This window comes from Perca fluviatilis, chromosome 1 (genome assembly GCF_010015445.1).
Source record: "Perca fluviatilis chromosome 1, GENO_Pfluv_1.0, whole genome shotgun sequence".
NCBI lineage: Eukaryota > Metazoa > Chordata > Actinopteri > Perciformes > Percidae > Perca > Perca fluviatilis.
Window position 1 is genome coordinate 47,076,234 of NC_053112.1, and position 27,396 is coordinate 47,103,629.

At 42.5% G+C, this 27,396-nt stretch overlaps 1 protein-coding gene across 5 annotated transcripts in view; it reads left to right on the forward strand.

Annotated features, from left to right (window-relative positions):
* The window catches only part of LOC120564084 (VPS10 domain-containing receptor SorCS1), a 279,471-nt gene that overhangs the window by 230,217 nt on the left and 21,858 nt on the right, over positions 1-27,396 (forward strand). For all 5 annotated transcript variants that reach the window (XR_005640059.1, XR_005640058.1, XM_039808768.1 and 2 more), the window contains exons 15-18: positions 1,939-2,056; positions 9,497-9,630; positions 13,053-13,166; positions 15,971-16,142. Coding sequence is in view for 3 of the 5 variants with exons in the window: in XM_039808768.1 (XP_039664702.1) it covers positions 1,939-2,056; positions 9,497-9,630; positions 13,053-13,166; positions 15,971-16,142 (538 nt within the window). In the remaining 2 variants the exon portion in view is untranslated. The remainder of the gene's footprint in view (positions 1-1,938; positions 2,057-9,496; positions 9,631-13,052; positions 13,167-15,970; positions 16,143-27,396) is intronic.

Genomic DNA, 27,396 nt, shown 5'->3' on the forward strand with positions numbered 1-27,396 from the left:
AGAAATAAGTTAATGCTTTTCGATAACAACATATCAGTTCAAACTTGCTATACAAAGAGGGAAGAAAAAAAAAAAAACTTAAGATGCAATGTAATGCCGCGTTCTATTTACCTCGGAACTCGGAAGCCGGAACTGGGAATGATGTCATACCCGGGTTGAATGCGTTCTATTTAAAAGTCGGATTTTCATTGTTTCCATTAGCTCTAGCCCGGTTAGCTATTGTTAGCAATACCAGTGGATAACAACGCATTACGCCGTTTTTTGTGCATGCAAACAGCATAACAACACGTCCACAGATAGAAGTTGGACATGCCTGTTGAACGACTGATTTAGTGACACAAATAAGACAGAAGTGCTTATAACTTTATGTTACTGCAACTTTCACAACTGTTGATACAGGTGGCAACCATGTTGGATTTTGAACTCGGGCTACTGCGAGGTTGTCCGAGTTCCGAGGTCAGGGGGGCTGTTTCCAACTTTGACCTTGTTAAAACCGAGTTCTGAGGTAAATAGAACGCGGCATAAGGATGCCAGATTGAGCATTACAGCCCAGGTTCTAGCTTTAAGGGGAAGGCTGGCACTTTTAACAAATCCTATGTAAAGTCCAACACCAACAATGTGTTGAGGGGCCAGTATGCTCCGTCAAATTCCTTGTCACATGGTCAAACCGCTTTTAAACCCCCCCCCCCCCCACCACCCTTTCACCTTTCTGACTGCATCCTGCATCTTCTATAAGTTACAATGGGTATAAACACTTTGTCTCCCAACGTGGTTGAGCAACACGTCATACGAACTAGTTCTTAGTCCATCTCTTGATACTCTACAACTACCCCACCCTGTCTGTGGCACTCAGCTCCAAGCCCATTGTTTCCAACAAGTCCTCCAAACCATAAGACCACATCGTTTTTTTTTTTATTCCTACCCTATAATAGGAGTGTTTTATAAATTAGTAATAATTTAATAAAATAATACCACGTCACATGACTTCCTGCTTTGCTCCCGTCATATTTACCACGACCACTACAGGTCGCCACCTCACACTCAACGGTAAATATGAATCGTAATTGCTGCTCGTACAAATGACCTGTGGCGTTATTTTTCACGTTCCCATTGTTTTCCACTAAAGAACGTAAGAATGTACTAGCTTTCAACTCTCTGAATCACGGTCTTCCTAAACTGATTGAGTTTTTTGTTAAAATAATTAAGGGAAATGTACTTAAAGTAAAAAGTAAAAGAAAAATACTTGTATTTACTGTTGTATGGCTTGACTTATAACAACACGTCATATTTTAAAAGCCTTGTCTTTTTACGTTTTGTATGTAAACAAAATTTACTAGTAGTAACTTAAATTGTCAAATACTTGTAGTGAAGTAAAACGTACAATAATTCCCTCTGAGATGTAGTGGAGTAGAAGTAGTATGGAAATAATAGACTCTGGTAAAGTACAATTACCTCAAATGTATACTTAAATACAGTACCTGAGTAAATGTATTTAGTTACATTCCACCACTGGGAAAAAACAGTGCATTTGTTGGGGTCTGTTTTCAGCTGTGGATCCACGCACATTTGGTGCGTAATAATGGCACCAGGATGGTGTATAGGATCAACCTCTATAAACTACTGTGTGTGTGTGTGTGTGTGTGTGTGTGTGTGTGTGTGTGTGTGTGTGTGTGTGTGTGTGTGTGTGTGTGTGTGTGTGTGTGTGTGTGATGAAGGAACATCACCCAGTGCAACAGTGCGGTTCATTGATTTGTTTTTAACAGTTTAACAATTTTTTGACAACAATGAAGCTCTATGGCACAGAGGAATAATATATATCTTAATGATAGGATCAAGTCACTGTTGGGTTTGGTCTTGTAGAATTAATTGAAAATAGGAAAAACAGAAATATCACCTAAACCTTCAACATCTGCAGCATGTTTTGTGACCGTTTTCCAGGATCTTCGGCCACGTCAGTCATCGCTCGGAGTGGCAGCTGGTGAAAATCGACTTCCGGTCCATCTTCAACAGGAGGTGTACAGAGGCCGATTATCAGACGTGGCACCTTCTCAACCAGGTACGGCAATAAAGACTGGAGTTGTTTATCACACAGCCTTAAAATATTTGTAACGGTTGGTGGAGAAAGTCTCAGATGGAAGAGAATCTTAAACTAGCTAGACTTGTTTTGTTTTATTGTAGAGGCTTAACAGCCAACATGCTTTTTATGTAATATATTTTTATCAAATTACCCTTAAAGCAAGTGATGCATCACAATTTCTCTAATATTTGGGATTTCTTTTTTTTTTTTTACCTTTTAAAAAAAACGGATTCTGCTCAAAATAATCTATTGCTGTGTCCAAAATATGTGTTCAGAATTGACAAAAAGAAATATATACATATGTACGGAAGACGATATGGGCCACGTGAAATGTATTTGAGTTCTGAGTTTTAATTCAGAATTCTTAGGCTACATTAACATTGTTGTGTTTAGATTTTTAAGCGTTTGAGTTTTGAGCCCAAAGTGATCTCAATGCACCGTGTTTTCATCTCCAGTAGAAGAACTAATATCTGTTTAAACTAACTCGCCCAAACCTCATATCTCATCAGCATCCTGGTATATTGGGCATAAACAGGAGGCAGCGTGGAGACTTCGCCCACTGCTGGTAGTTGCCATGGTAATGTTAGTAGCTTTAGTCTCAGAGAACGAGACGTCGTGACCGATAAGACCCAATCAGGAGGAGAAATGTTGGCGTCAGTGTTGGCGTTGCCAAAGGTCTCCGTTTGCGGCCGTTGAGACTGCAATGCAACCCCTCAGATTCCAAACCAAATAGGTCAGAAGTGTTTTCGAATGTCTACAGTTTACCAAAACGTAAATGTAGCCTGAGAATAAAGTTAGAATTCTGAATTCAGAATTTTTTTTAGGTATTATAGGGTATTTCACACTGTTCCTTATGGTCTCCTAATGGGGTATGTAACATTGGTTGGGCTGAAAATGGCCTGGTTGATATTTTATTGGCCCTTATGCATCCCTGTGTTTTGGCCCTATTTGTAACAAGAGCTTTTCTTCCAAATATGGTATGGTCATGAATATTTAGATGAGCTGCGCGCTGATTGGTTGAGCGACTTGCCATACGCACATTATTATGAGACGCCGCGCTGATTGGTTGGGCAGCCAATCCCCCATACACATACATTAGAGAAGCGACAGAATCTCATATTCCAGACACTGCAATGTTTCATTACCAAATTCACTTCTGAGACTTTTTTAAGTGAGAAATCAACTATATAAAGCTGAAATATGGGCCGTTTTACAAAAATTGATGGCTAATTGCAAATTTGGTAAGACGTGTCGGACTTTAGGAGCTCCACACAGTCTGACGAGAAAGCGGCAGCCTGCTGGGCTCCATACCCAGGGCAAAGTCACCCTTTGTGGATACTGCACTACGGGGCTCCGCGGCCAGCTGCCGGCATAACTATAATATATTTACGGTTTGAATTTCGTCACGCTACTTTGATTTTAAGGCATTTTTATGAACGTGAGGCGTCTTTGTAGGACGAGCAGCTGCTTGTAATATGTCCCATTCATTACAATGGGGAAACACCGCAGCTAGCTAGCTACACTGTCGCCATAACTAAATTATATTTACAGTTTGAATTTCGTCACGCCACTTATATAACATCATTCCCCAATGTCTTATAAAGCTAACCGTTGTGTCCGATTTGATTTTAAGGCATTTTTATGAACGCGAGGCGTCTTTGTAGGACGAGCAGCTGCTTGCTATATGTCCCATTCATTACAATGGGGAAATACCGCAGCTTGCTCACTTTCGCTAATGTATATTTACAGTTTGAATTTCGTCACGGCATGAATATTACAGGTTCCTCAAGGTCTTACAAAGCTTAGCTAACACTTGTCCGATTTCGGATTTCAATTGAATGTATTTTTGTGAATGTCAGAGTTAGGAGGAGGCTAGCTAGCTCTCATTGATGGACTCCATCTCACCGCGGCTCTAACAATGAGACTCGCAGCCAAAGAGGCTTTATTTCCCCGATTGTTTGTTTAAATAACTCAACACACATACCCATTATAAGATTAACTGGAACCTGCGGGCTGCGGTAAAAGATTGCGGGCGTAACAAGCTCGCTGACACTGCGGTCAGGGTGGCGATGTAGCAACCCAGGCAGCACCTGCACAGACACTAAACTCCGACACACAGTCGGAGAAAATTTGCAATTAGCCATCCATTTTCGTAAAGCGGCCCATATTTGAGCTTTATATGGTTGATTTCTCGCATAAAAAAGTTTCAGAAGTGAATTTTGTAATGGAATAGCAGAGATCTGCGTGACCTAGCTAGATTCAGAAGACTACCTGATCTCAGGTCAGTTGTGTAGCCTATGTAAATGTTGGGGCGTGACTGTTCTCTTAAGGTTCCGGATTTTGAGATGCTTGCGTAAGCAACTCAGCTTTGTTGGGATTCGCCCGTTTTCAGCGGCAGTTTCAAAATATGAGATTTTCATAGTAAAGGGGTGTCAGTGGGACTTTGAGCTTCTATGTATGTCCTATTTACCCACCGAACTGTCGTTATTCAACTATGACAGGGTAAAATCGGTTTTGCATTCTATCACCCCTTTAAAAACTAAACTACATACCTGCAAACTAGTCGCTTTTCGGCGGAAATCGCCGTTTTGAATGGGAAAATGTCATCCATGTGAATCGGACTGGACTGAATAGCAACGCGGATTTCGGTGCCTTATTTAGGTGCCTTATTTAGGTGCCACTTAAATGCCTGCGCTTCTCTCTGATGCTCTGAAAACGGACGTTAGAGGCAACTGAAACATCGCCGCACGGGACGCTAGTTACGGTAACACTGCCTACCGTTAGCTAGCAGCTGGAGTAAACATGATAAAATGCTGAGAGCTAAACGGTGTAAAAGTGTGTCTGTATTTCACTGGAGAGGATTGTAACACCAGTCTATAGCTGCCATTGTCTGAAAAACAACACAGATGTTCACTTGAAATTCGCCTCGCCAGCCTTGTGCTGCATTCAAAGTTGTTGTAAAATACCCTTTTCCCATCCAGTGGTTGTTTTTGTCGTTTAAATAGTGCTCTGGGTTACACATGGGGAGGGATTTCCGACATAGCCTATGTTACATAACATTTCATTTAGCTGAGGCTTTTATCCAAAGTGACCTTCAATTAGTGCATTCAACCATGAAGGTACGAACTCGGAACAGCAAGAATCATACAGAAGAAGTACATTAGCTTCAAATAAGCCAAACTACAAAGTGCCACATGTGTCCAATGTCAAGCAGTCTTAGCTTATGAGTCACTATGAAGGATTCACTAAAGAGGATTACCGGTTCCGTTACCGCCGTCGTCCATTAATACCTGATGGACACCTTGAAGGGCATTAACCCGCTTATACCATGGTCACTTGCCACTTTTTTGAAACATTAATTCATATTTTAATACGTTTTACAATCGAAATCTAAAGTTTTTCCAAACAATAACTCTGTTTCCCTGGTTACGCCTGAGCAGGGTGACTGGGGAGCTGTAAAAAGATTTTTTGAAGTGTTATTTATTCCAATAACACCAAAAGAATTAAAATGATTTATAAAAAAATTATGAGCTTTAAACAATTGATTTCCTGCATTCTGGTGAATTTATATGCACCTATTTCTACCTTTTTCTGAATCAATGTATGCTGCAAATATCTTTGTGAAGAGAAACATAGATTACAATCCAGATATAAAAACATAATGGAATATATTGAAGGCTGAGGCTCTCAGGCATTCTGTATTGCTTTCAACTATTTATTCTCCTGTAGATCGACTTTTCTAATTATATCTGTGAACCGGGACATTTTAGCGTCCCGACAGGCTTTTGTCGGGACTCGGGACAAGCAATTCAAAATCAGGACTGTCCCGGTCAAACCAGAACGTCTGGTCACCCTACGCCTGAGGGTTTACTGTAACTAATGCTGCGTTCTAGGCAACCCATAACCCGTGTTTTCACAACTTTCTACCAGTGAAAGCGCCCTAGAACGGCAGTCAAACCCGTAACTTGCTACTCGTACCAGATCGTTGTACTCCCAGTTCCAGTTTTTGATGTCACACACATATAAACAACAATGGTGACCCCTGTTGATGCTGTAGAGACGCCAGTGATTAACGGTGAAAAATAGAAATAAATATACATAAATAGGCAAAACAATACACATACGATTGTGTACTACTACATGTTATGTTTATTAAAGGTCCCATGGCATGAAAATTTCACTTTATGAGGTTTTTTAACATTAATATGAGTTCCCCCAGCCTGTCTATGGTCCCCCAGTGGCTAGAAATGGTGATAGGTGTAAACCGAGCCCTGGGTATCCTGCTCTGCCTTTGAGAAAATGAAAGCTCAGATGAGCCGTTTTGGAATCTGCTTGTTATGAGGTCATAACAAGCAAGGTTACTTCCCCTTTCTCTGCTTTGCCCGCCCAGAGAATTTGGCCAACCCATGAGAGAGAGACATCATGGCTTTCAAACGAGAAAAGTGGCAGTTAGTCAAGGCCACACCCCCACCATCCACCTTGCCACTCCCACTCTCCTCCTCAATAGCTACAGACACAGAAATGGCACATCCTAAGGAAAGCTCATTGTGGGACTGGCTCTAGTGGCTGGAATTCTGCACCAAAGCTGAATTTCGGGAAAGACACTTCAGATACAGTATTAGGGGACCACTAAGGTCTATATAAAAGAGACTTCAGATACAGTATTAGGGGACCACTAAGGTCTATATAAAAGCATCCAAAGAGCACCATGTCATGGGACCTTTAAATGAAGCTCAAAATATGTCGCAGACTACAAATCGCTAGTATCAGCTAGCGCTAGCACTATGTTTAGCTAGCCAGCTCGTGACTTTGCCTGGAATGCTACCAAGTTGTGAGTCGTGACTTGAAGTCGTAACTTACTGGCTAAAAATTGTGTCTGGAACGCAGCATAATACCTGGAACAATAATTCCCATCCCATAAGGTGCTTATGCAATGCAAACGTAGGTCACTGATACAGGAAATAGACCGGACCTTAGAAACGACTTGACACCCTTAGCAACGGGAGATATTTATATAGTCTGCTCAGCTCGTAGAACCCTTCAGCTCAGCTATGAGCCATTGAGCTAACGCTATGCTAGCAGGATTCCAAGTCAGTACAGTTGGCAATCAGTAAAAATAATTTGACAGTATGTTGAACATCAAGACAAGCTAGCTATCCAGCCATGTCATTGTCCCCAAAACAATATAACGACTTTTACGAACAATTTTATCAATGTGTAATGTTACTGTCGGCTGCAGCCTGAAGTAGCGACCTGAACAGTGAACAGGATGTGAGATAATGTTATTCGCTGTGAAACAAAGTCAGTTCAGAGGAGCAATGTAACTTACTTCTTACAGCTTGTGTGTTAGCGCCATCCTGTGGTGTTCGGAGGACGAGGCTCTCAAGCACATCACAGTGTTGGAAATAACAGTAGAACAGTAAACAGTCAGTTTCACTGGAACCTTTAGTAGGTGTCCTATAACACTTCTTTTATGGACACCCTGCAGCCAATCAGAATCGAGTTTTCACTCAGACCATGGTAAATTGCAAAATGAAATTTCCATTCGTCATCACCACCCACCCAGACCAAAATTAAGAAAAGATGACACAGTAACTACAATATTCAAGGCAGCATGTGAATGTGCCGGCCAGCCGGCCGGCCGGCCAGTAGTTATCTGTCAGTGAGTCTGGGAGGCGGAGTTTCTGAAGGGGACGGTTGTATAGAGCTCAACAGTGTGGTTCCAGAAGTAAAAATTCCGTTGATTTTCTCCATAAGGATTTAGATTATCAGCCATGATGTCTAAACCATCCGAGGTAGACTGACCCCGAGCTACGTGGTTGTGTGTCGGACGTTTCTGCTCCTGTAGAAGCTGGAAGTCCGTATGAAATCAACCTTGCTTTAAGAAAAACATGTTTTATCCGCGATCTTATGGAGAAAAACTACAGTGCCCACAATCCTAAGCGTAACAGCAACGTCTCTGATTGGTCCAACTTGCTGTTACCACAGAAACATTTAGCGTACCCGCAAAACCGCGAACGGCTAGAGCGAGCTTCTGCAATTGAAGTCTATGATAGTTTGTGTACACGGTGTTGTACCTTTGCTTGTTTTGCCGTTTTCAAAATGTTTTATTGCGCTGAATCAAATGTGTTATGCTCACTATTCATCTCGTAGCTGATTGGCTTGGTTCCAGACTTAAAACTCTTTATATAAGCAATTTTCGAAACGTCAATGAAACAATTGAATGTGGAAAAAACCCTTCCAGAACCAGAGCTGTTAAAAACGTGGGCGATCACTGTTGAGCTCCATTTGTTTGGCAGTTGAGTTTAAATCACCTGCTGCACCTTTTAAGGTTTGGTTGATCAAACGCTAGGCTTCAGCCTCAGGCTAGTGTGTGATCAGTGGCTGCTTTAAGCCCGGCTGTACAGTGAGCGGACTGAAGCTATACACCTCTCAGTCTCCGATTGCACTTGTGCAGTTTATCCAGCCATTCCTGCTGATGATTGGAGTGAACCGACTCTTACCCCCCTGCATACATTAAATCAAACCTGCCCAAAAAGCCATCAACCTGGCCGGGCCTGAAGCCGAGCCAGAGGCTCAGAGCGTGCCTTTATTCACCGCCGCGTTCTGTAATTGGTTTGGACACCCATATGCTCAGAGCAGGCTAATGATCAAAACATATAGCATGAAAGATGACAAGAGTCCAAGCCAATTACAGGGCTAAGCCAGCTAAATGTAGAGGCGCTGTAGGCTGCTGCGATAATAAACTGAACACTACATTACCTCCAAAGAGAGGACAGTGTTTGTGTTAAAAAAACACTGGGAAAGTGACGAACATTTTCAGAAGCTGGGAGTCTATTTGTGGATCCAGTCAGATGTTTTTAAGCATCTCACTACTGACACCTAATGCACAAAGACAGAATGTCCCAGTCATAAAGAAGAGAGCAGCAGTGTAGCATGGAGGATACCGTGGAACAGGCTGATGTTATCTTCTCATCTTTTTTTTTTTTTTGCACTCCAAAAACTCCTGATTTTATATTTACTTCAAACGCATAAATACCAAGGCTAAAAATGGATTGGGTGCTGGCAGCTTTTTTTTGCGACTGCTTGTTCTTATTCGTTAAACTTAATATCACAGATAAAAAAAAAAAGAAAATCTCTGAAAAAGAACTCAAGCAGCCCATTCTCCAGTGTGACACTCGCAAGGCAGGAACAGTTGTTGAGTTTAGCACACCACACAGCACCAAGGCCATGAAAATATAACAGGAATGCACGGCGAGTTATGCGAGACAACGGTGCTTTTCACACACAGTGGGATGCATGTACACACACACACACACGTTTGCATCGTGTAAATTATTTATGGTGGCAAGTTACAAAAAGCAGCTCATTTTTTTTAAAACTCTCTCCTCTCCCTTCTCCACAAATATCGGCCCGCAGGGCGAGCCGTGCCTCATGGGAGTGAAAAGAATCTACCGGAAGCTGAAGCCCACGTCCAGGTGCGTTATGGGAAAAACATACTCTGTGTCCATGACGTCGGGCCCCTGTGACTGTACAGAGGCTGACTTTGAATGGTGAGTATACTTTCTTTTATCCTTTTTTTAAAATTATTTTAACCATCACATATCCAGTCCTGTTTGCATTCCCTTTGTGTTGTTGTTAAAGGGGAATTCTACCAAATTTTACAAAGTAAAGCCAGTTTACCTGTCATGATGAGTTAATCAGCCATGGACAGGTTGTATAATGTGCTCTGTGACTCTGCTGGAAGCTTTTTGAAATGTAAAAAAATAAATCTAATGAGGCTTGGAGACTACACAGAGCCTGGGTTACAAACAGGAGCATGGAGTTTGAAATATGGGGGTGTTGACAAGGCACAGACGGTTTAATGAAGAGACGCCTTTTAGCTGCGGTATGGGGAACGTAAGATACAGGGTTCGGGGATTTTGATCTAAAAGTCAGGATATCTCGGCCTTGGTTGCTCCCATTTTGACTGTTCTATTTTGAATCTGTTTCTTGTGAGCCCCCAACTTTGTATATAAGAAATCAGTGATGCACTGTGTGTGCTGACGGATGTCACACAAATTGCAACTTTATAATGCTGCTGCCATTAAAACTTCAAACAGAAAGAAAGCAAACTTTGTTTGTAAAGGTTCGTTTTCTGAGTTTTTGAATTGTCTATCCACTCTGCAATTTCATTTTCTTGTCACAGCTGTTAAAAGCTCCTGTCTGTGGCATCTGGCCTTGGTCCTTTTGGTTCCTACTAAAGATGTACAGTAATATAAATCCTTAGAAATGGCTCACAAATCAGTACTTTGAAAGCTAAATGATTTCCTAAAACAGCTGGGTACTGTAGTTTTTAACAGGTGTATATAGCTCATTTGTTTGATTTGATTCTTACTAGTGCTGCAAATGGGTATTCACCCACAAATGAGCATAAAGGGCACACTAAAAAAGTATGTGTATTTACTCTGCATACTGACATCTAGGAGTACATACTCTTTTTAACAATGAGTGTCAATTAATTCATCACTAGCCCGTGTAACCAATGGCTAAATCTGAGAAGTGCATTAATTCAAACAGTACACACATAATCCACATATTATATACAGATTGTATAGTTTCACATTGCCAGACCCTCCTCCACAGCGCTGCGGAGGAAGGTCTGGCTAGTCCACCCAACATTCCTGGATAAGAGATAAACATGCTCTGGTTTATTGGCATTTCTTTAAACCAATCACAATCGTCGTTGGGTGGTGCTAAGCTCCGGACAGACCCACGATGCCTCTGCTAAATAGCCTCAGGAAGTTGGAACTTGTTTTGGTACCTAGGTGTGCAACTAGGGAGGCGAGCTCTGGAATTAAATTGGCTGTCGAGTGTGTCATGAGAATTTTACTCAAGAAAAAGATACATGTAATTTGATTGTCGGTTCTAGCTTGGAGGATGTTTCCCAAGTCAGAGTTTAGAATGCCAACACAAAGAAAGCAGAAAGTGAGGGACATCCGGCCGAAAATAAGGCACATCCGGTGGCACCCGAACAATCTGGTCAACGAAACGCCGTCGATATAGACTACAGATTGTATGATCCTATCTATACAACTCCTACAGTGAGCTGCGTGAACTATTCTAAGCCATTATTCCTAACCTAGTCTCCCATTGCCAGACCTTCCTCCACAGTGCTGTGGAGGAGGGTCTGGCTAGTCCACACAGCATTCCTGGATGGGAGAAAAATGTGCTCTGGTTTATTGGCATTTACTTTAAACCAATCACAATCGTCATGGGCTGTGCTAATCTCCGCACGGAGTCCCGGGAAAAACAGCCTCGGGAAGGAACTTGTTTTTGTGGAACATGTGTACGTTCAAAAGTAGTTTTAGTCGTGCAACAGAAAACTCAGATAGGACAGATAGTCTAGCTAGCTGTCTGGATTTACCCTGCAGAGATCTGAGGAGCAGTTAACCATAGTCCTCACAAATCCACCGCAGTTTAAAATTCCAACACAAAGAAACAGGAAGGAAACGGAAAAGACATGCATCCGGCGGAATTTCCTTCTGCACCCGAGCATAACGTAACTCGTAATCTGATAGATGGACATGAATGGATATAAATGCAAAGAAGCCCTTGCCTTTCATATTGAGAATGTTGAATAAGTAATGTACAGTGGGTTCATTTCTGTTGTTGTTGGGGTTTTATTTTGCCCGTTGTAACTGAAAAGAGGGATGATACGAGTGGAATTTATGGACCAGAAAGCCAAAACAATCAGTTCAAAAGCTCAGCCAACACAAAGAAAGAGGAAGGGTTTCCGGTGGAAACTGAACAATCCCGGAAATGATACGTCGTCGATATAGACTATTCCTAACCAATATAGTCACCAACAAAGTCATTATTCATTAAATGAATGGATTGCACCTGAATATGGATGATAATTCACAGATCAGTGTATCAGTGCTTGTAGCTGCTGCTGCTGCTGGTGACTTTTTCTCTTACACGTGCCGTTTCAGAGAATGATTTTCCACATGCTCACAACCCGCTTCCTTTTAATCATCAGCAGTAGTAATGTCACTTTTTATTTTCTCTCTCACTTTGGTCCCAAATCTGTAGGTCTCTTGAGTGAGGCAGCTCTTGGAATAAGCACCATCAAAACCATAAATCAGCAAGCCTAATAGCTTTCATTAACAATCACAACACTTTTGCATCTGTGTGCATGTCGCACTAATTGGGGCAATTTGTCCCTATCATTTTGGGGACACAGCGCTGCTCTGCCTGTTAATTTGTAGGACAAACAACTTGTGGGCTGTTTAAACAAGCACCAAAGAGGCACAGAATAGTCACTGTAACTTCAGTGGAGACATAAGATTACGTTCATTTTACATGTTTCCCACAATTCTGTATCCAAATTTCCAATATCTATTCTCGCATTGCCAGACCTTCCTTCGCAGCGCTGCGGAGGAGGGTCTGGCTAGTCCACACACAGAAAACCGGGCTCTGGTTTATTGGCATTTCTTTAAACCAATCAGAATCGTCATGGCCAGCACTAAGCTCCACTCGGAGCCGCTTCTAAATAGTGTCACGAAGGAACTTTCTTTTTACCCTTTTACCCTGCAGAGATCTGAGGAGCAGTTAACCATAGTCCTCACAAATCCACCGCAGTTTAAAATTACAACACAAAGAAAGAGGAAGGAAACTGACATCCAGTCCGAAAATGTGGGACAGCTGGCGGAATTTCCGGCGGCACCTGAACAATCCCGGAAGTAGAACCCTGATATAAACTATTCAATATCCTTTTTCAGCTTGCAATATTTTATTATCTTCTGATTGATTTGTCTGGGAGTAATATCAGTCAAGTTTACAAGTACTTGAAAAATGTTCTCATTTTAGAATTGAATTTTCCAGCCTAAGGAAAATTTGCATCCGTCAGTCTGTCATTGTGTCTGTCAGTGTTTCCTCCACGGTTTCTGATTGGATAACTCTCTCTGTTTTTCATCTGCTTTGGTCATTATAGTGATTATGGCTACGAGAGGCGGACCGATGGCAAGTGCACCCCTGCCTTTTGGTTCCATCCGTCCTCCATGTCCAGGAGTTGCACCACGGGGATGACTTTCCTTAACAGCACCGGGTAAGCACAGGATGACAGCAGACTAGAATCAGCACACATATTCTCAATAGTGACTCGCAGGCATTGGGTAAAAATGAGCGGTGCGTTTGAGTTGAATAGCAAATTAATTAATTAGTTTCTCAGGGACTACAAGGACAGGCTGAGGAAAATGTAGGCTGAATGATCAGACGTGCCATTTCAGAGTGGTAATGATGTAATCTGCTGTGAGTGAATTAGTGTTTGCAAGTCAAGCTGTAAATGAAAGATTCCATGTCAGTGTAAGGGCGCTTTCACACCTACAGTTCGATGGACTTGGTGCGATTCGGGGGTGAAGTTGCAGCATTGTTGCATTTTTCATTTGGTTGGGTTTGCGTTCACACTGCACTTTATCAAACGCACCAAACACCGTAAACACATGTCATGTGATCGAGATCGCCTGTTTATTGGACAGAATATCCAAAGCTCGCCGACACTTCTGCTCTCAGAAATAATGGAGCAACACCAAATGTATTATGTTTTTGATTTTCTGGTTCTGCTTGAGTGTTTCTAATATTTTAGTAGAATGCGAACAATGAGCAGCTGACAGACATCGAGTGAAGGAGAGAGATGATGATGTCACACAGACGACCAGCGACGTGTGCTTATGGATCTGAATGTTATCGAGTTAGTTAGTTATAGAGAGCCGAAGTCACTCCCCTTCCGGTGGACCTCGTGGGACCTTAACTCGGAAAAAATATGAACGGTAGTGAACGGGGAGAGGCAAATAATTTTTTGATCCCGTTTGAATTGAGCCATGGTTTGCAAATATGATGTTCGTCAATTTAAAAGAGAATTTTTCAACCCGAAGAAAGTCTCAGTTAGCCGTAGGTTTGTCGTAGTACCACTTAGTTTAGTGTGAAACCGCTCAGTGAACTACACCTCTCGTCTCGCACAATTTAAGTCACCTAGCTCAATGCTCAACCTGCTCGCTAGCTAGCTAGCTTAGCTCTGTTCCACAACACATGTAACAAGCCGCCATTATGGTCGGTTTTAAAATCCGGGAGCCCCACATGTAGCATTAGTCCAATCAGGTGCAGCGATTGTGGTTGTAGGAGGGTGTAGACTGTTTTCTTGTCAATGGATTAAGTGAAGAGAAACAGATAACTACTAGCGTTGAGCCTGCTGGCGTGCAACGCTGGGAAGCGGGGCGATCCCTGCCGTGAAAAAAGCCTATACGGCCACTGTGTGTATCTGTCTTCCAGCAGACAGCAGCCATATGTTTACATATGTGCGCCAGAGAGGCAGGGAGCACTCTCTCTTCCTATTGGTCAATATCAAGGAACACATCGTAGAACATGTCACACTAGGCGGAAAAAGACAAACAATTCGGTCATGCCAGACTGTCTGTGTCGTGGCCGTGAAGCGTCCGAGACGTCAGATCGCTGATGTTTGATGATGTCATACTAACGAGAGGTAAAGACACGCGTTTGTCGGTCCCGAACTTCATAATCTGGCCCGACTTTGAACGTTTGTCTGCGACGTGTCTGTCGGGTCCAAATCGGGCTGAATTTATGTAGTCTGATTCTGGCATAAGAGAGTGTAAAGAACGATGGCTTTTCCAGATTATTCTCTCTCTGGCAAAATCAACCTCACCTCAAGGTTCGTGTAACAGCTGTTCTCCATCATTTCAACTTTCAAGCCAACATGGGCAAGAGGTAGGGCTGAGCAAATCATCGTATGTTGGTCGCGATTTCCATCACAAAAAACTATGTAATCCAGAAACACTATTATTTTGTCTTGTATTCTGTGTTATGACACAGATTTACGGCACATTTATTTTGATCAAATTTATTTTAGTTTTTCTTTTATTTGTCTTTTATTCATTATTTGTTTTCAAAAGATTGTGAAAGTGCACTACAACAGTTGACCTTGTTATTTAATAGTATTTAAACATTTGAATATCATTTTAATATTGTTTCTTCAAAGGGGAACTCAAAAGGACTTCTTTCCAAAAGTCAACGAGTAATAGTGTTAAATAAACGTGATTTCAATATTAACCCAAATAATTGTGATTATGATTAATTTTTTTTTTCATAATCGAGCCCACCCTAGCAAGAACTCCTGAACGTGATCAGGGAAAGAGATTTGAACTACTTGACACATTTCTGGGCAGACAGCTGGGCATTCTCTAATGAATGACTAATGAAATGAAAACCATGGCATATGCAGTGTTGGGAAGGAAATGTAATAGATTACAGATTACTAGTTAATGTAAGTAATGTAACTATTTTAATTACTTCATCAAAGTCCTGTAACAAATTAAGTTTGATTACTTTTGGATTATTTTTCTAACAAATGAAATGACAATGAATTGCATAACGCCGTTACATGTAATTAGTTACTCCCCAACACTGGTCATATGACTGACCAACACATTCTCACTCTCCCATCCCGTAAATTACTTGGTCATGTGCCTTCAGTGTTTGTTATTCACGATAAAAGTCTCCTTTAGTGTCATGACGCTTGACGTCACTTTTTGACACTCTGGGTCGGGACGTACTGATTGACACAAGAACGGCATAGTTAGGTTTAGGAGAAGATCATGGGCGGGGTTACAGAATGTACGTTTCAGTGACACGCGGGGCAAGAACGGCGACACGAACCGCGGTCTCCTGGGTGAAAGTCCTGTCTTGTTTGACCCATCCACCACCCCGACCAACCAAAAGTGTCTTAATCTCCAGAACATAACACACTTTGATCCATGTCGGGGTGACAGAGTGTGTGTTCTCCTGCATATACATACTGTATCTACATCTTTAAGCTTTGTGCTTGCGTTTCCACCCCAGCTACAGGAAAGTGGTCTCTAACAACTGTACGGCTGGAGTGAGCGTGGAGTACACAGCCAGGAGGCAGCAGTGTCCCGTCCAAGCACCCAAAGGTCTCCACCTGGTCACCAGCGAGGGCACGCTGAGCGCCACACTGGGCACCAACGTCACCTTCCTGCTTTTTCTGGAGGAGGTAAGCTGTCGAAAAGCTTCATGAACTGTCACACCAAGTAAATGTCATTATATTATCTAGAGCTGCAAAGAATAAATTATTAATCGGTTGGTGACATGACACTCTCATGAACACATGACACTCTCATGAACACTGGCATGACACATGAACCCTAACCCTAACTCTAACCCTAACCCTCTCTAACCCTAGTGTGGTTTTATTCTATGATGTATTTTAAATTATTTATGGTTATTTATTGTGTGGCACTTTTTACCTTTTAAAGCACTTTTTAACACAGCACTTATTACTAATTTTTAATGGTATGTGTATATATTTTTGTAACCTCAAGGGCAAGTAACTCAGACAGCATTGATGACCTTTTAAATATTTTAATTTAATTTTTGAGTTTGAATAAGATGTTTTAAATTTGGGCTAGAATTTATTTTGTATTGTGATGCCGGGCTATTTATTTACATAACTATATATATATATATATATATATATATATATATATATATATATGTATGTATGTATGTATGTATGTATGTATGTATGTATGTATATATATATGTATATATATATATATGTATATGTAATTTATTTTATGTATTTATTTAGTAAATTCTCTAGGATAGACACCAGGGTAGTTGTGGAGGTGACCTTTTATTTAAAGTTTTTAATCTCCCGCTGTCCGTCATGTCCAGTGGTTCTTTTAACCTGCTTTTAATATCTGGCCGTCTTTTAAACAGCTTTTATATAACCAAACTCGTTTTTTAAGGAGTTCTTTAAGTGTTTTATTCACACCAGTGGTCCCCTTGTGCCCGTGCACCCATCCTGGGCGTTGCGTTTTAACTCAAACCTAACCATAACCATAACTTGTCATGACAAAAACCAAAGGACACTTACCCTTACACTTACACACTTAAAGAAGCGTTATGTCATAAACGTTTATGACTTGTCACTCTTATGTAGATACCTTCAAGTAAAGTGTAACCAAATGTTGTAGATTCTTCACTCCTCTGCAGTGGTGGAGCAAGTACTCAGATCCTTTACTTATGTGTCGCCTTTTAGGCATGAGGGATTATATTGTATAGGCTTTTATTTTGTACAAGCTTTTATTTTGAAATGGTTTCATGCCTAAGGAGTTCCAGGGTCAGGGGTTAGTTTCCTGTTAGTGGTTAGAGAAAGATGGTAGAATCAGCCGACATGCTTTCGTCATCCATTGCAATCCACATTGTAAATGCTGCAGAGGCAATGTCGTAAGTTGATAATTTCATTTCTTTAATTATAATGCAAATGTTAAGATGTATATTTACAGTAAAGGGGATTTGATGACTGTAATTAAAAACGTTTTATTTACATATATTTACATAGGATTAAACAATTTGTATCTTATGTTTTGTTACAGTTTTCACTCTTCTGTCTGTGACATGATGTAAAGAGCCACAGTAAACAGCTTGAGAAGCTTACTACGACTCAACTCGTCATTTTCAGAAAGAGTTTAGCTAGTTGAATAGCTGCAGTTGCTACACTGTAGCGAAGACAACATAGTGAAAAGACAAAGAAGGCTAGTGTTGTACATCGTGGTAAGATGGATTGTAAACAAAGCGACAGGGATTCAGTGGCTAGTAAAAGAAGTTCACGGTCTTCAACTTCATCAGCTGGCTCATTAACACGTGCTCGTGCTAAAGCGGAGGCAGCTAAAGCACGTGCTACATTTGCGGACCAAGAAGCTAAAGCTAAGTTAGAAAGAGCTGCAAAAGAGGCTAAGCTACAGAAAGAAAAAGCAGAGCAGAATATCACAAAGAGAAAGCAGCTATTGAGTTTGAATTGCAGCTGGAGAAGGCAAGAAAAGATGCTGAGCTAGAAGCTTGCTAGTTATCGTGAGGCAGCAGCTGCCGAAGCTGAAGCTGCTGTGTGGGAAGATGCAATGGACAACTTCGTTGTATTGGATGAGGCAGGCCCATCAGAGAAAGACAAACTGGAGCGTACAAGTGAATATGTCCAGTCTCAATACAACCTACACTCAGGTGAAACCCATCCACGTACCAAATCCCTAAAGCAAGCAGCCATGAATGCTAGCTCCCAAGTATCTCAGCTCCCTGCAAATGAAACGCTTCAAGAATATTCTTGCAATCCTTCCCTTCCAACATGGCAGCCGCCTGTTCGTCCCAAAGAACCGTCATATGCTAATAACACTACCAACCCTGCATTAGAAAACTATGGCTCGGAAAATGTGCAATCGCCTTCAGCTATTAAAGTGGAAAGTCAGGTCCCACGAAAGGAGACTGACCATCAGGCAAACACAAAAACGCGTAACACTTACTCAAACAACCCTGCTCAGCCTTTCCTTCCACACTACATGGCAGCAGCTAACCATGGTGCACCCGTAGCTGAACATCTGGCACAATTCTTAGCTCGTCGCGACCTGGTGAGTTCAAGTTTATATCAATTTGATGATAAACCAGAAAACTATCGAGCTTGGCATTCATCATACATAAACGCCACTCAAGGGCTAGGCCTCACAGCTACGGAGGAGCTAGACTTAATGACTAAGTGGCTTGGTAGAGAATCCAGTGACCAAGTCAAACGTCTCCGTTCAGTGCACGTGACGAATCCTGTCGTAGCACTCAGAAAGGCCTGGGAACGTCTCCAGGAATGTTATGCAGTACCTGAAGTTATCGAAAGGTCACTTTTCAATCGGCTTGATCATTTCCCAAGGCTTTCAGGAAAAGAACACACAAAGCTACGTGATCTAGCCGACCTGTTAATGGAAGTGCAGGGAGCCAAGGAGGATGGCTTCCTCCCAGGCCTGTCTTACCTGGACACTGCAAGAGGGATTGAACCCATAGTTGCAAAACTGCCTTATGGTCTTCAAGAAAAGTGGGTATCTGCCGGTTCTAAGTACAAGGATGAAAATAATGGGCGATTTCCTCCATTCGACTTCTTCGCAAGTTTTATACACTACGAGGCACGGAAAAGGAATGACCCTAGCTTTGCTTTTCAAGGTACTAGTGGCTTACCCGCAAGGCCTGAAAAGCCTTCCTTTAAAAGCAACCAAACCCCTATTTCAGTTCACAAGACAGATATCGTCTCAACACACTCAAACACAAACAATCTAAAAGGTACCAGTGATCCAAACAAAACCTGTCCAATACATGCTAAACCTCACCCACTCAGGCGATGCAAAGCCTTCAGAGCCAAACACCTAGAAGAAAGGAAAACCTTTCTCAAGGCTAAAGGAATCTGCTTCAAATGCTGTGGTTCAACTACTCACTTAGCAAAAGATTGTCCAACTACGGTTAAGTGTACAGAGTGTGATAGCACCTACCACGATGCTGCTATGCATCCGGGTCCTGCACCTCAAGACAGGGCTGCCCCAACCTCACCACACAACGGCGGGGAGGGAGAAGAGAGCAGTGACACCAAAGCCGTCGTTAGCGCAAGCTGTACCAAAGTTTGTGGAGCAGGACAAGTCAGCAGGTCATGTTCCAAGATTTGCTTAGTGAAGGTATATCACAAACGTCAACCAGACAAAGCCATCAAGGCCTACGCCATATTGGACGACCAAAGTAACCGATCGTTAGCAAGGTCTACTTTCTTCGAGCTTTTCGACATCAAATGTGAACCATATTCCTATTTTTTGAGGACATGTTCTGGCACAATGGAAACATCTGGACGTAGGGCTGAAGAGTTTGTGGTGGAGTCACTCGACGGCAGGGTCACAATCCCTCTACAACCCCTCATCGAGTGCAATGACATTCTTGACAATCGGTCAGAAATCCCAACGCCAAATGCAGCTCTATGTCACCCTCACCTTCGCAAGGTAGCGGAACACATTCCAGAAGTCGACCCTACAGCAGAGATTCTCCTGTTACTCGGCAGAGATATCATTAGAGTTCACAAGGTACGGGAACAAATCAATGGTCCACACAATGCCCCATTTGCCCAACGCCTAGATCTTGGCTGGGTGCTAGTTGGAGAAGTCTGCTTGGGGAAAGCACACAAGCCTACAGTCAGCACCTTCAAGACAGCTGTGCTTGACAATGGCCGCCCATCGCTCCTTCGACCTTGCACCAGTTTCCTACAAGTCAAAGAAATGGTTCCTTGTAGCAGGGAGACAAGACACATCTCCAGCAAGGTTACAGGAGAGATGTTGGGACAAACTGTTTTCAATCACACAGAAAACGACAACAGGTTGGCATCCTCATTTGAAGACAAGGTTTTTTTGAAGCTTATGGACGAGGAAGTCTTCAGAGATGAGTCACAAAGTTGGGTAGCTCCACTCCCATTCCGACAACCAAGACAATACTTACCTAACAACCGGGAACAAGCAGTGCAGCGCTTTGCATCACTCCAACGAAGCCTGAGTAGGAAGCCAGATACGCAAAAGCAGTTTGTAGCCTTCATGGGAAAAATATTGGAGAACGACCACGCCGAGGTCGCACCACCGCTGGCAGAAGACGAAGAATGTTGGTACCTGCCAACCTTTGGTGTGTTCCATCCTCAAAAGCCAGGTCAAATCAGGGTGGTGTTCGACTCAAGCGCTAAACATGCAGGGGTTTCTCTCAATGATGTGCTCCTCACAGGCCCAGACCTGAACAACTCACTTCTGGGAGTTCTGTTGCGGTTTCGGAAGGAAAAGGTTGCTGTCCTAGCGGACATACAGCAGATGTTTCACTGCTTTGTGGTACGAGAAGATCACAGAAACTACCTCAGATTTCTGTGTTATAGGGACAATGATGTGACCAAAGACATCATAGACTTCAGAATGAAGGTTCATGTTTTCGGCAACAGCCCGTCTCCTGCCATAGCCATTTATGGGCTTAGAAGAGCTATCCGAGAGGGTTCCCAGGAACATGGGGAAGACACAGTCAACTTTGTTAAGCGTCACTTCTACGTCGATGATGGCCTTTGTTCTATGCCAACGGATGCGGAAGCCATCGACTTACTACGCCGAACCCAGACTTCACTTGCCGAGTCTAACCTCCGTCTACACAAGTTTGCCTCAAACAGTAAAGAAGTCTTGCAAGCTTTCCCACCAGAAGACTGTACAGGACGCCATAACCGATGTAGACCTCAGTGGAGAAGCTGCACACACTCACGGAGTCTGGGTCTCCTATGGGAGATAACAAGGGACACGTTCACCTTCTCTGTTTCAACTGATATGAAGCCGTTTACTCGCCGTGGAGTCCTCTCCACGGTAAACAGTGTTTTTGACCCCTTTGGGTTTGTGGCCCCGGTCACTATCCAAGGAAGAGCCCTTCTCAGGGAACTCACAGTCGAACTTTCTGATTGGGATACACCGCTACCCGCAGACAAATTGAGTAAGTGGGAGGCCTGGAGAGACTCACTCCAGGACCTCAAGCTCCTTCACATACCAAGGACATACACAGCAGCCTCTCTAGCTAAAGCGGCGAAAACTGAGCTCTGCGTGTTCTCTGATGCGTCCACTAAAGCCATCGGTGCTGTGGCATACTTGAAGACCATACAAGAAGACGAACAAATTAAAATTGGATTTGTTATGGGAAAGTCAAAACTGGCACCTCAGTCCGAACCAACCATCCCAAGACTTGAGCTATGTGCAGCCGTCTTGGCCGTGGAAATGGCAGAGCTAATTCATGATGAACTGGATGTTAAGCTGGATTCAACCAAGTTCTACAGTGACAGAAAGGTTGTTCTTGGCTATATCTACAACGAAAGCAAACGTTTCCATGTCTACGTGCATAATAGAGTTCAGCGTATTCGCCAATCCACAAAACCAGAACAATGGCACTATGTGCACACAGAGGAAAATCCTGCTGACCATGCATCGCGGTCAGTTCCTGCTTCCCGTGCCAGAAACAACGTGGTTTACAGGGCCCAACTTCCTCTGCAAAACTTCCAACGAACCAGAACCAGTCAAGTCATTCAATCTCATCAAACCAGATATGGATGTAGAGATCCGTCAGAAGTAAGGAGCTGTGCCACACAGCTCAAAGAAAAAGGACTCAGCTCAGAACGGCTTTCAAAGGTTCTCCAGCTTCAAGACCCTTGTTCGAGCCATTGCACTCAATACAATACATATTGCAAGGTGTCAAAACCATCCAACTGGAATGACAGATGTAAGGGATGGCATAAGTGCGATCTGTCTCGCACTCCAGATGAACTATGTCAAGCAAAGGAGGTCATCATCAGAGCTGTTCAGAAGGAAGCATTCAAAAAGAATTTGAAGCCTTGGAGACATCCAAAGCCAGTCCCTTTGAACAGCAGCCTTTATCGGCTTAGCCCAATGTTGCAGAACGATCTTATCTGCCTTGGAGGCCGGCTGAAGAATGCTAACCTGAACATTGGAGAAAAGAACCCGGTTATCCTCCCCAAAGACAACCATGTTTCCTTGCTACTCGTCAGACACCACCACGCTGAGGTCAAACATCAAGGTCGTCATCTGACGGAAGGTGCTGTCAGGGCAGCAGGACTTTGGCTCTTGGGCGGGAAAAGGATCATCAATTCGATTCTACACAAATGTGTAACCTGCCGTAGGCTTAGAGGTAAATTCCAGCAAGCGCGCAGACTTACCTCCAGAACGCCTTAAGACCTGTCCTCCCTTTACATACTGGTTTTGGACGTCTGACCATGGGTCATCTGCACCAGACGGACAAGAGGGGGGCAAGCTGAGAGCAAGCGGTGGGCCATAATGTTCTGCTGCATGAGCTCCAGGGCTGTCCATATCGAGGTCATTGACTCAATGGACACATCAGGCTGCATCAACGCTTTAAGGCGTTTCTTTGCAATAAGAGGACCAGCCAAACAACTGCGATCAGATTGTGGCACAAACTTCATAGGGGCCTGTAAAGAACTTGGAATGGGCAAAGACCAACCAGATAAAACTGTGCAGACGTATCTTAACCAAGAAGGGTGTTCTTGGGAGTTCAATCCCCACACGCCGACATGGGTGGTTCTTGGGAACGCCTGATCGGTTTGGCCCGAAGAAGAATTCTGGACTCAATGCTTCTTGAACAGTACACTCGCTTAACCCACGATGTCCTGTGTACACTAATGGCAGAAGTCACAGCAATCTTAAATGCGAGGCCACTAATCCCAGTTTCCAATGATCCCGAGGATCCATTCATCTTGTCGCCATCAATGCTCCTAACTCAGAAAGTGGGGAGTCCCTTCCCCACCTGGGGATTTCACAGACAAGGACCTCCTCACAAAGCAGTGGAGACAAGTTCAATCTCTGGCCAACAGGTTCTGAAATGGTTGGAGTCGTGGAGTACTTGCCCACCTTGCTTTGCAGGAGGAAATGGCACAAGTCCTACCAAAACCTTCAGGAGGGAGACATTGTCCTTCTTAAAGACACTCAAGTAGCCCGTAACCACTGGCCAACGGCTATAATCACGAAGACCTTTCCTGGAAAAGATGGAAGAGTGAGGAAGGTGGAATTAAGGACCACAGTTCAGGGATCTTCAAAGACTTTCCTCAGGCCAGTCTCGGAAGTCATTTTACTTTTAGTTAAGGACTGATGTACTAAAACACACTCATTTCCTAGTTTAGTAGTACTAGTGACCTCACTGAGGCCAGGCGGGGAGTGTGTCGCCTTTTAGGCATGAGGGATTATATTGTATAGGCTTTTATTTTGTACAAGCTTTTATTTTGAAATGGTTTCATGCCTAAGGAGTTCCAGGGTCAGGGGTTAGTTTCCTGTTAGTGGTTAGAGAAAGATGGTAGAATCAGCCGACATGTGGTCATCCATTGCAATCCACTTGTAAATGCTGCAGAGGCAATGTCGTAAGTTGATAATTTCATTTCTTTAATTATAATGCAAATGTTAAGATGTATATTTACAGTAAAGGGGATTTGATGACTGTAATTAAAAACGTTTTATTTACATATATTTACATAGGATTAAACAATTTGTATCTTATGTTTTGTTACAGTTTTCACTCTTCTGTCTGTGACATGATGTAAAGAGCCACAGTAAACAGCTTGAGAAGCTTACTACGACTCAACTCGTCATTTTCAGAAAGAGTTTAGCTAGTTGAATAGCTGCAGTTGCTACACTGTAGCGAAGACAACATATAAAGTGTAACCAAATGTTGTAGATTCTTCACTCCTCTGCAGTGGTGGAGCAAGTACTCAGATCCTTTACTTAAGTAAAAGTACTAATACCACAATGCAAAAAATACTCTGTTACAAGTAAAAGTCTTGCATTGGAAATGTTACTTTAGTAAAACTATGTAAGTATCATCAGGAAAATGTACTTAAAGTATTAAAAGTAAAAGTACACGATGCAGAAACATCCTCACATTTTAGAAAGATCAAATCAGCTGGGTTCAGTCAACTGGGTTTCATTATTTCAGATGGACTTGTAGGCCGTTATATTGTTGGGTAATTTGATTTATAATAAAACATCAGAATTTATAAACTACATGTGTTTTTTATGTGCAAAAAATCTTAATTTGTAAAGTAACTAAAGCTGTCAGATGAATGTAGTGGAGTAAAAAGTACAATATTTTCATATTGCATGAAAAGAAAAGACTCGTACATGAAATTTGTACTGAAGTACAGTACTTGAGTAAATGTAGTTAGTGACATTTGTCCACTGCTCCTCTGGGACAGTAAAGTGAATATCTTTTAGTTGTGGACAAAACAAGACATTTGAGTACATCATCCTGGGCTTTGGGAAACACTGATCCACATTTTTCACCATTTTCTGACATTTTATAGACCAGACAAGTAAGCCAGTAATTGAGAAAGTAATCGACAGATTAATCTACAATGTAAAGAATCGTTACTTGCAGCCCTAATTAATTAAAGGGTAAAGTCCAAATCATCAGTATTTTCTACATAAACCAACATTATAGTGTAAGTAAATCTTTATCCGCACTTAATCTGCACTATTCCTTATGGTCTGACTGTCACATCAAAGCAGAAGTGACACATTCTGACACCAGAAGCACTTTGTCACTTTCCTATTTAGTTCTCCTGCTAAGTGGAAAAACAGGTGTTATTGTTAAATTGATTAAAATACGTATGGGATATGGAATTGCAGTTAGCTGATGCTGGCAGCTGTGCCTCCTGCTTCATCACATTTTCAGAAAATGTCCCCTGACTGGATTGTTTCTATGGAGACTAAAACATGATGCTCAGCTCCAACCATGTTCTGTTCACACTCTTTCCAAACACTCAGACTCACTCTAACATTGAACATGCACTCTGTTAGTATCTAGTAGGACGATTTAGGACACAGTTTTTAGAGAGTCAAATTTTCACCAACTGCCCTCATACTGTAGCATTTCTTTGTTAGATACATTTGAAGTTAAAATACAGTAATAGTTTTCAATTTGTCATACAATGCTGCCTGCTTATGCTAATCATAATAATAACAACTTCATTTTTATAGCACCTTTTATATATTAAATGCAGCACAAAGTGCTTCAAGCTCTACCTATAGTAATGTAAATGTGAATGGATGTTATGTATTCATGCTTTATTTCCCATGGAGAAGGTGCAGACCCACACACTCCTACAAAAGATGGCTTATCAGTAGGTTATTATTTAATTTATCTTTGCAAGTTTGTATGGGAGTTTCTTTGCAACTTCTGACTCACTCATCCCTCTTTCACGCATCTGTCTCATGTTTTAATTCAATTCTATTTTATTGATAGTATCAAATCATAACAAGAGTTATCGCAAGACACGTTACAGATAGAGAAGGGTAGACGTCACTCTATATAACCCCCAAGAGCAAGCATTTAGTGCGACAGTGGAAATTGGCACTGGAACACACCGCAGAGACTACAGCCGACGGCCAAGTACCACGTACGTTCTGTGCCTGCGTGCAAGGAAATAACTCTCCATACCAGCAGGCAGCGGGAATCTATCCGTCATTCTAAAAGGGAAACCAGATACAAACGTTGCTATGATACCCAAAACAAACAGCGTTTGCCCGAATCAGCAGCTGCAGTACCGAACGGATACTGTCCCTCTGCTTCACTAGTCACCAGGAAGACAGCGGACACCAGGAGACGGCTAACCAGACCCAGTCTCTCTCCCGGGCTATCAACCATTCTCTCGGGCAAAGAATTTACTCTGCGGTGTCAAGCAGAGCGGAGGGACCGTGCTACCGCTTGGTTAGCTAACGTTAGCTTGCTACTTCCACCCTCCTAACATTCACCTTCATGCTACACAGAAAATTATCCACAAAGTTGTCACTCTGGCAATAGCACTGTGCTTTCCTACAATGTGACAAGAGGGAGAGAATGAAACATTAAGTTGTTTCATTTTACTAATTTAGAGTAAAGCTTAGATCGGGCCCAAAAAATCAAGCCCGACCCTACCCGAGCCCCTGCATGTTGAGACAATTTTTTTAATACTTGGATATAACTGACATTCTCAACCACAATTCTGAGTTGTTTGAACTACAGATATCTGTTTAGAATTATCTAAACGGTGCTCTAAGTGATGTGACGCGTTTTTTAGGCTACAACATTTTTCGTCACATACAGAAAACATCTCCTCACTATCTGCTAGCTGTCTGTCCCCTGAACACACTGTAAAAAATATCTCCTCACTATCTGCTAGCTGTCTGTACCCTGAACACACTGTAAAAAATATCTCCTCACTATCTGCTAGCTGTCTGTCCCCTGAACACACTGTAAAAAACATCTCCTCACTATCTGCTAGCTGTCTGTCCCCTGAACACACTGTAAAAAACATCTCCTCACTATCTGCTAGCTGTCTGTCCCCTGAACACACTGTAAAAAACATCTCCTCACTATCTGCTAGCTGTGTCCCCTGAACACACTGTAAAAAACATCTCCTCACTATCTGCTAGCTGTCTGTCCCCTGAACACACTGTAAAAAACAACTCCCTCACTATCTGCTAGCTGTCTGTCCCCTGAACACACTGTAAAAACATCTCCTCACTATCTGCTAGCTGTTCCTGTCCCCTGAACACACTGTAAAAACATCATCACTATCTGCTAGCTGTCTGTCCCCTGAACACACTGTAAAAACACCATCACTATCTGCTAGTTGCCTGCTCCCCTGAACACACTGTAAAAACATCTCCTCACTATCTGCTAGCTGTCTGTCCCCTGAACACACTGTAAAAAACATCTCCTCACTATCTGCTAGCTGTCTGTCCCCTGAACACACTGTAAAAACATCTCCTCACTATCTGCTAGCTGCCTGTCCCCTGAACACACTGTAAAAAACATCTCCTTCACTATCTGCTAGCTGCCTGTCCCCTGAACACACTGTAAAAAACATCTCCTCACTATCTGCTAGC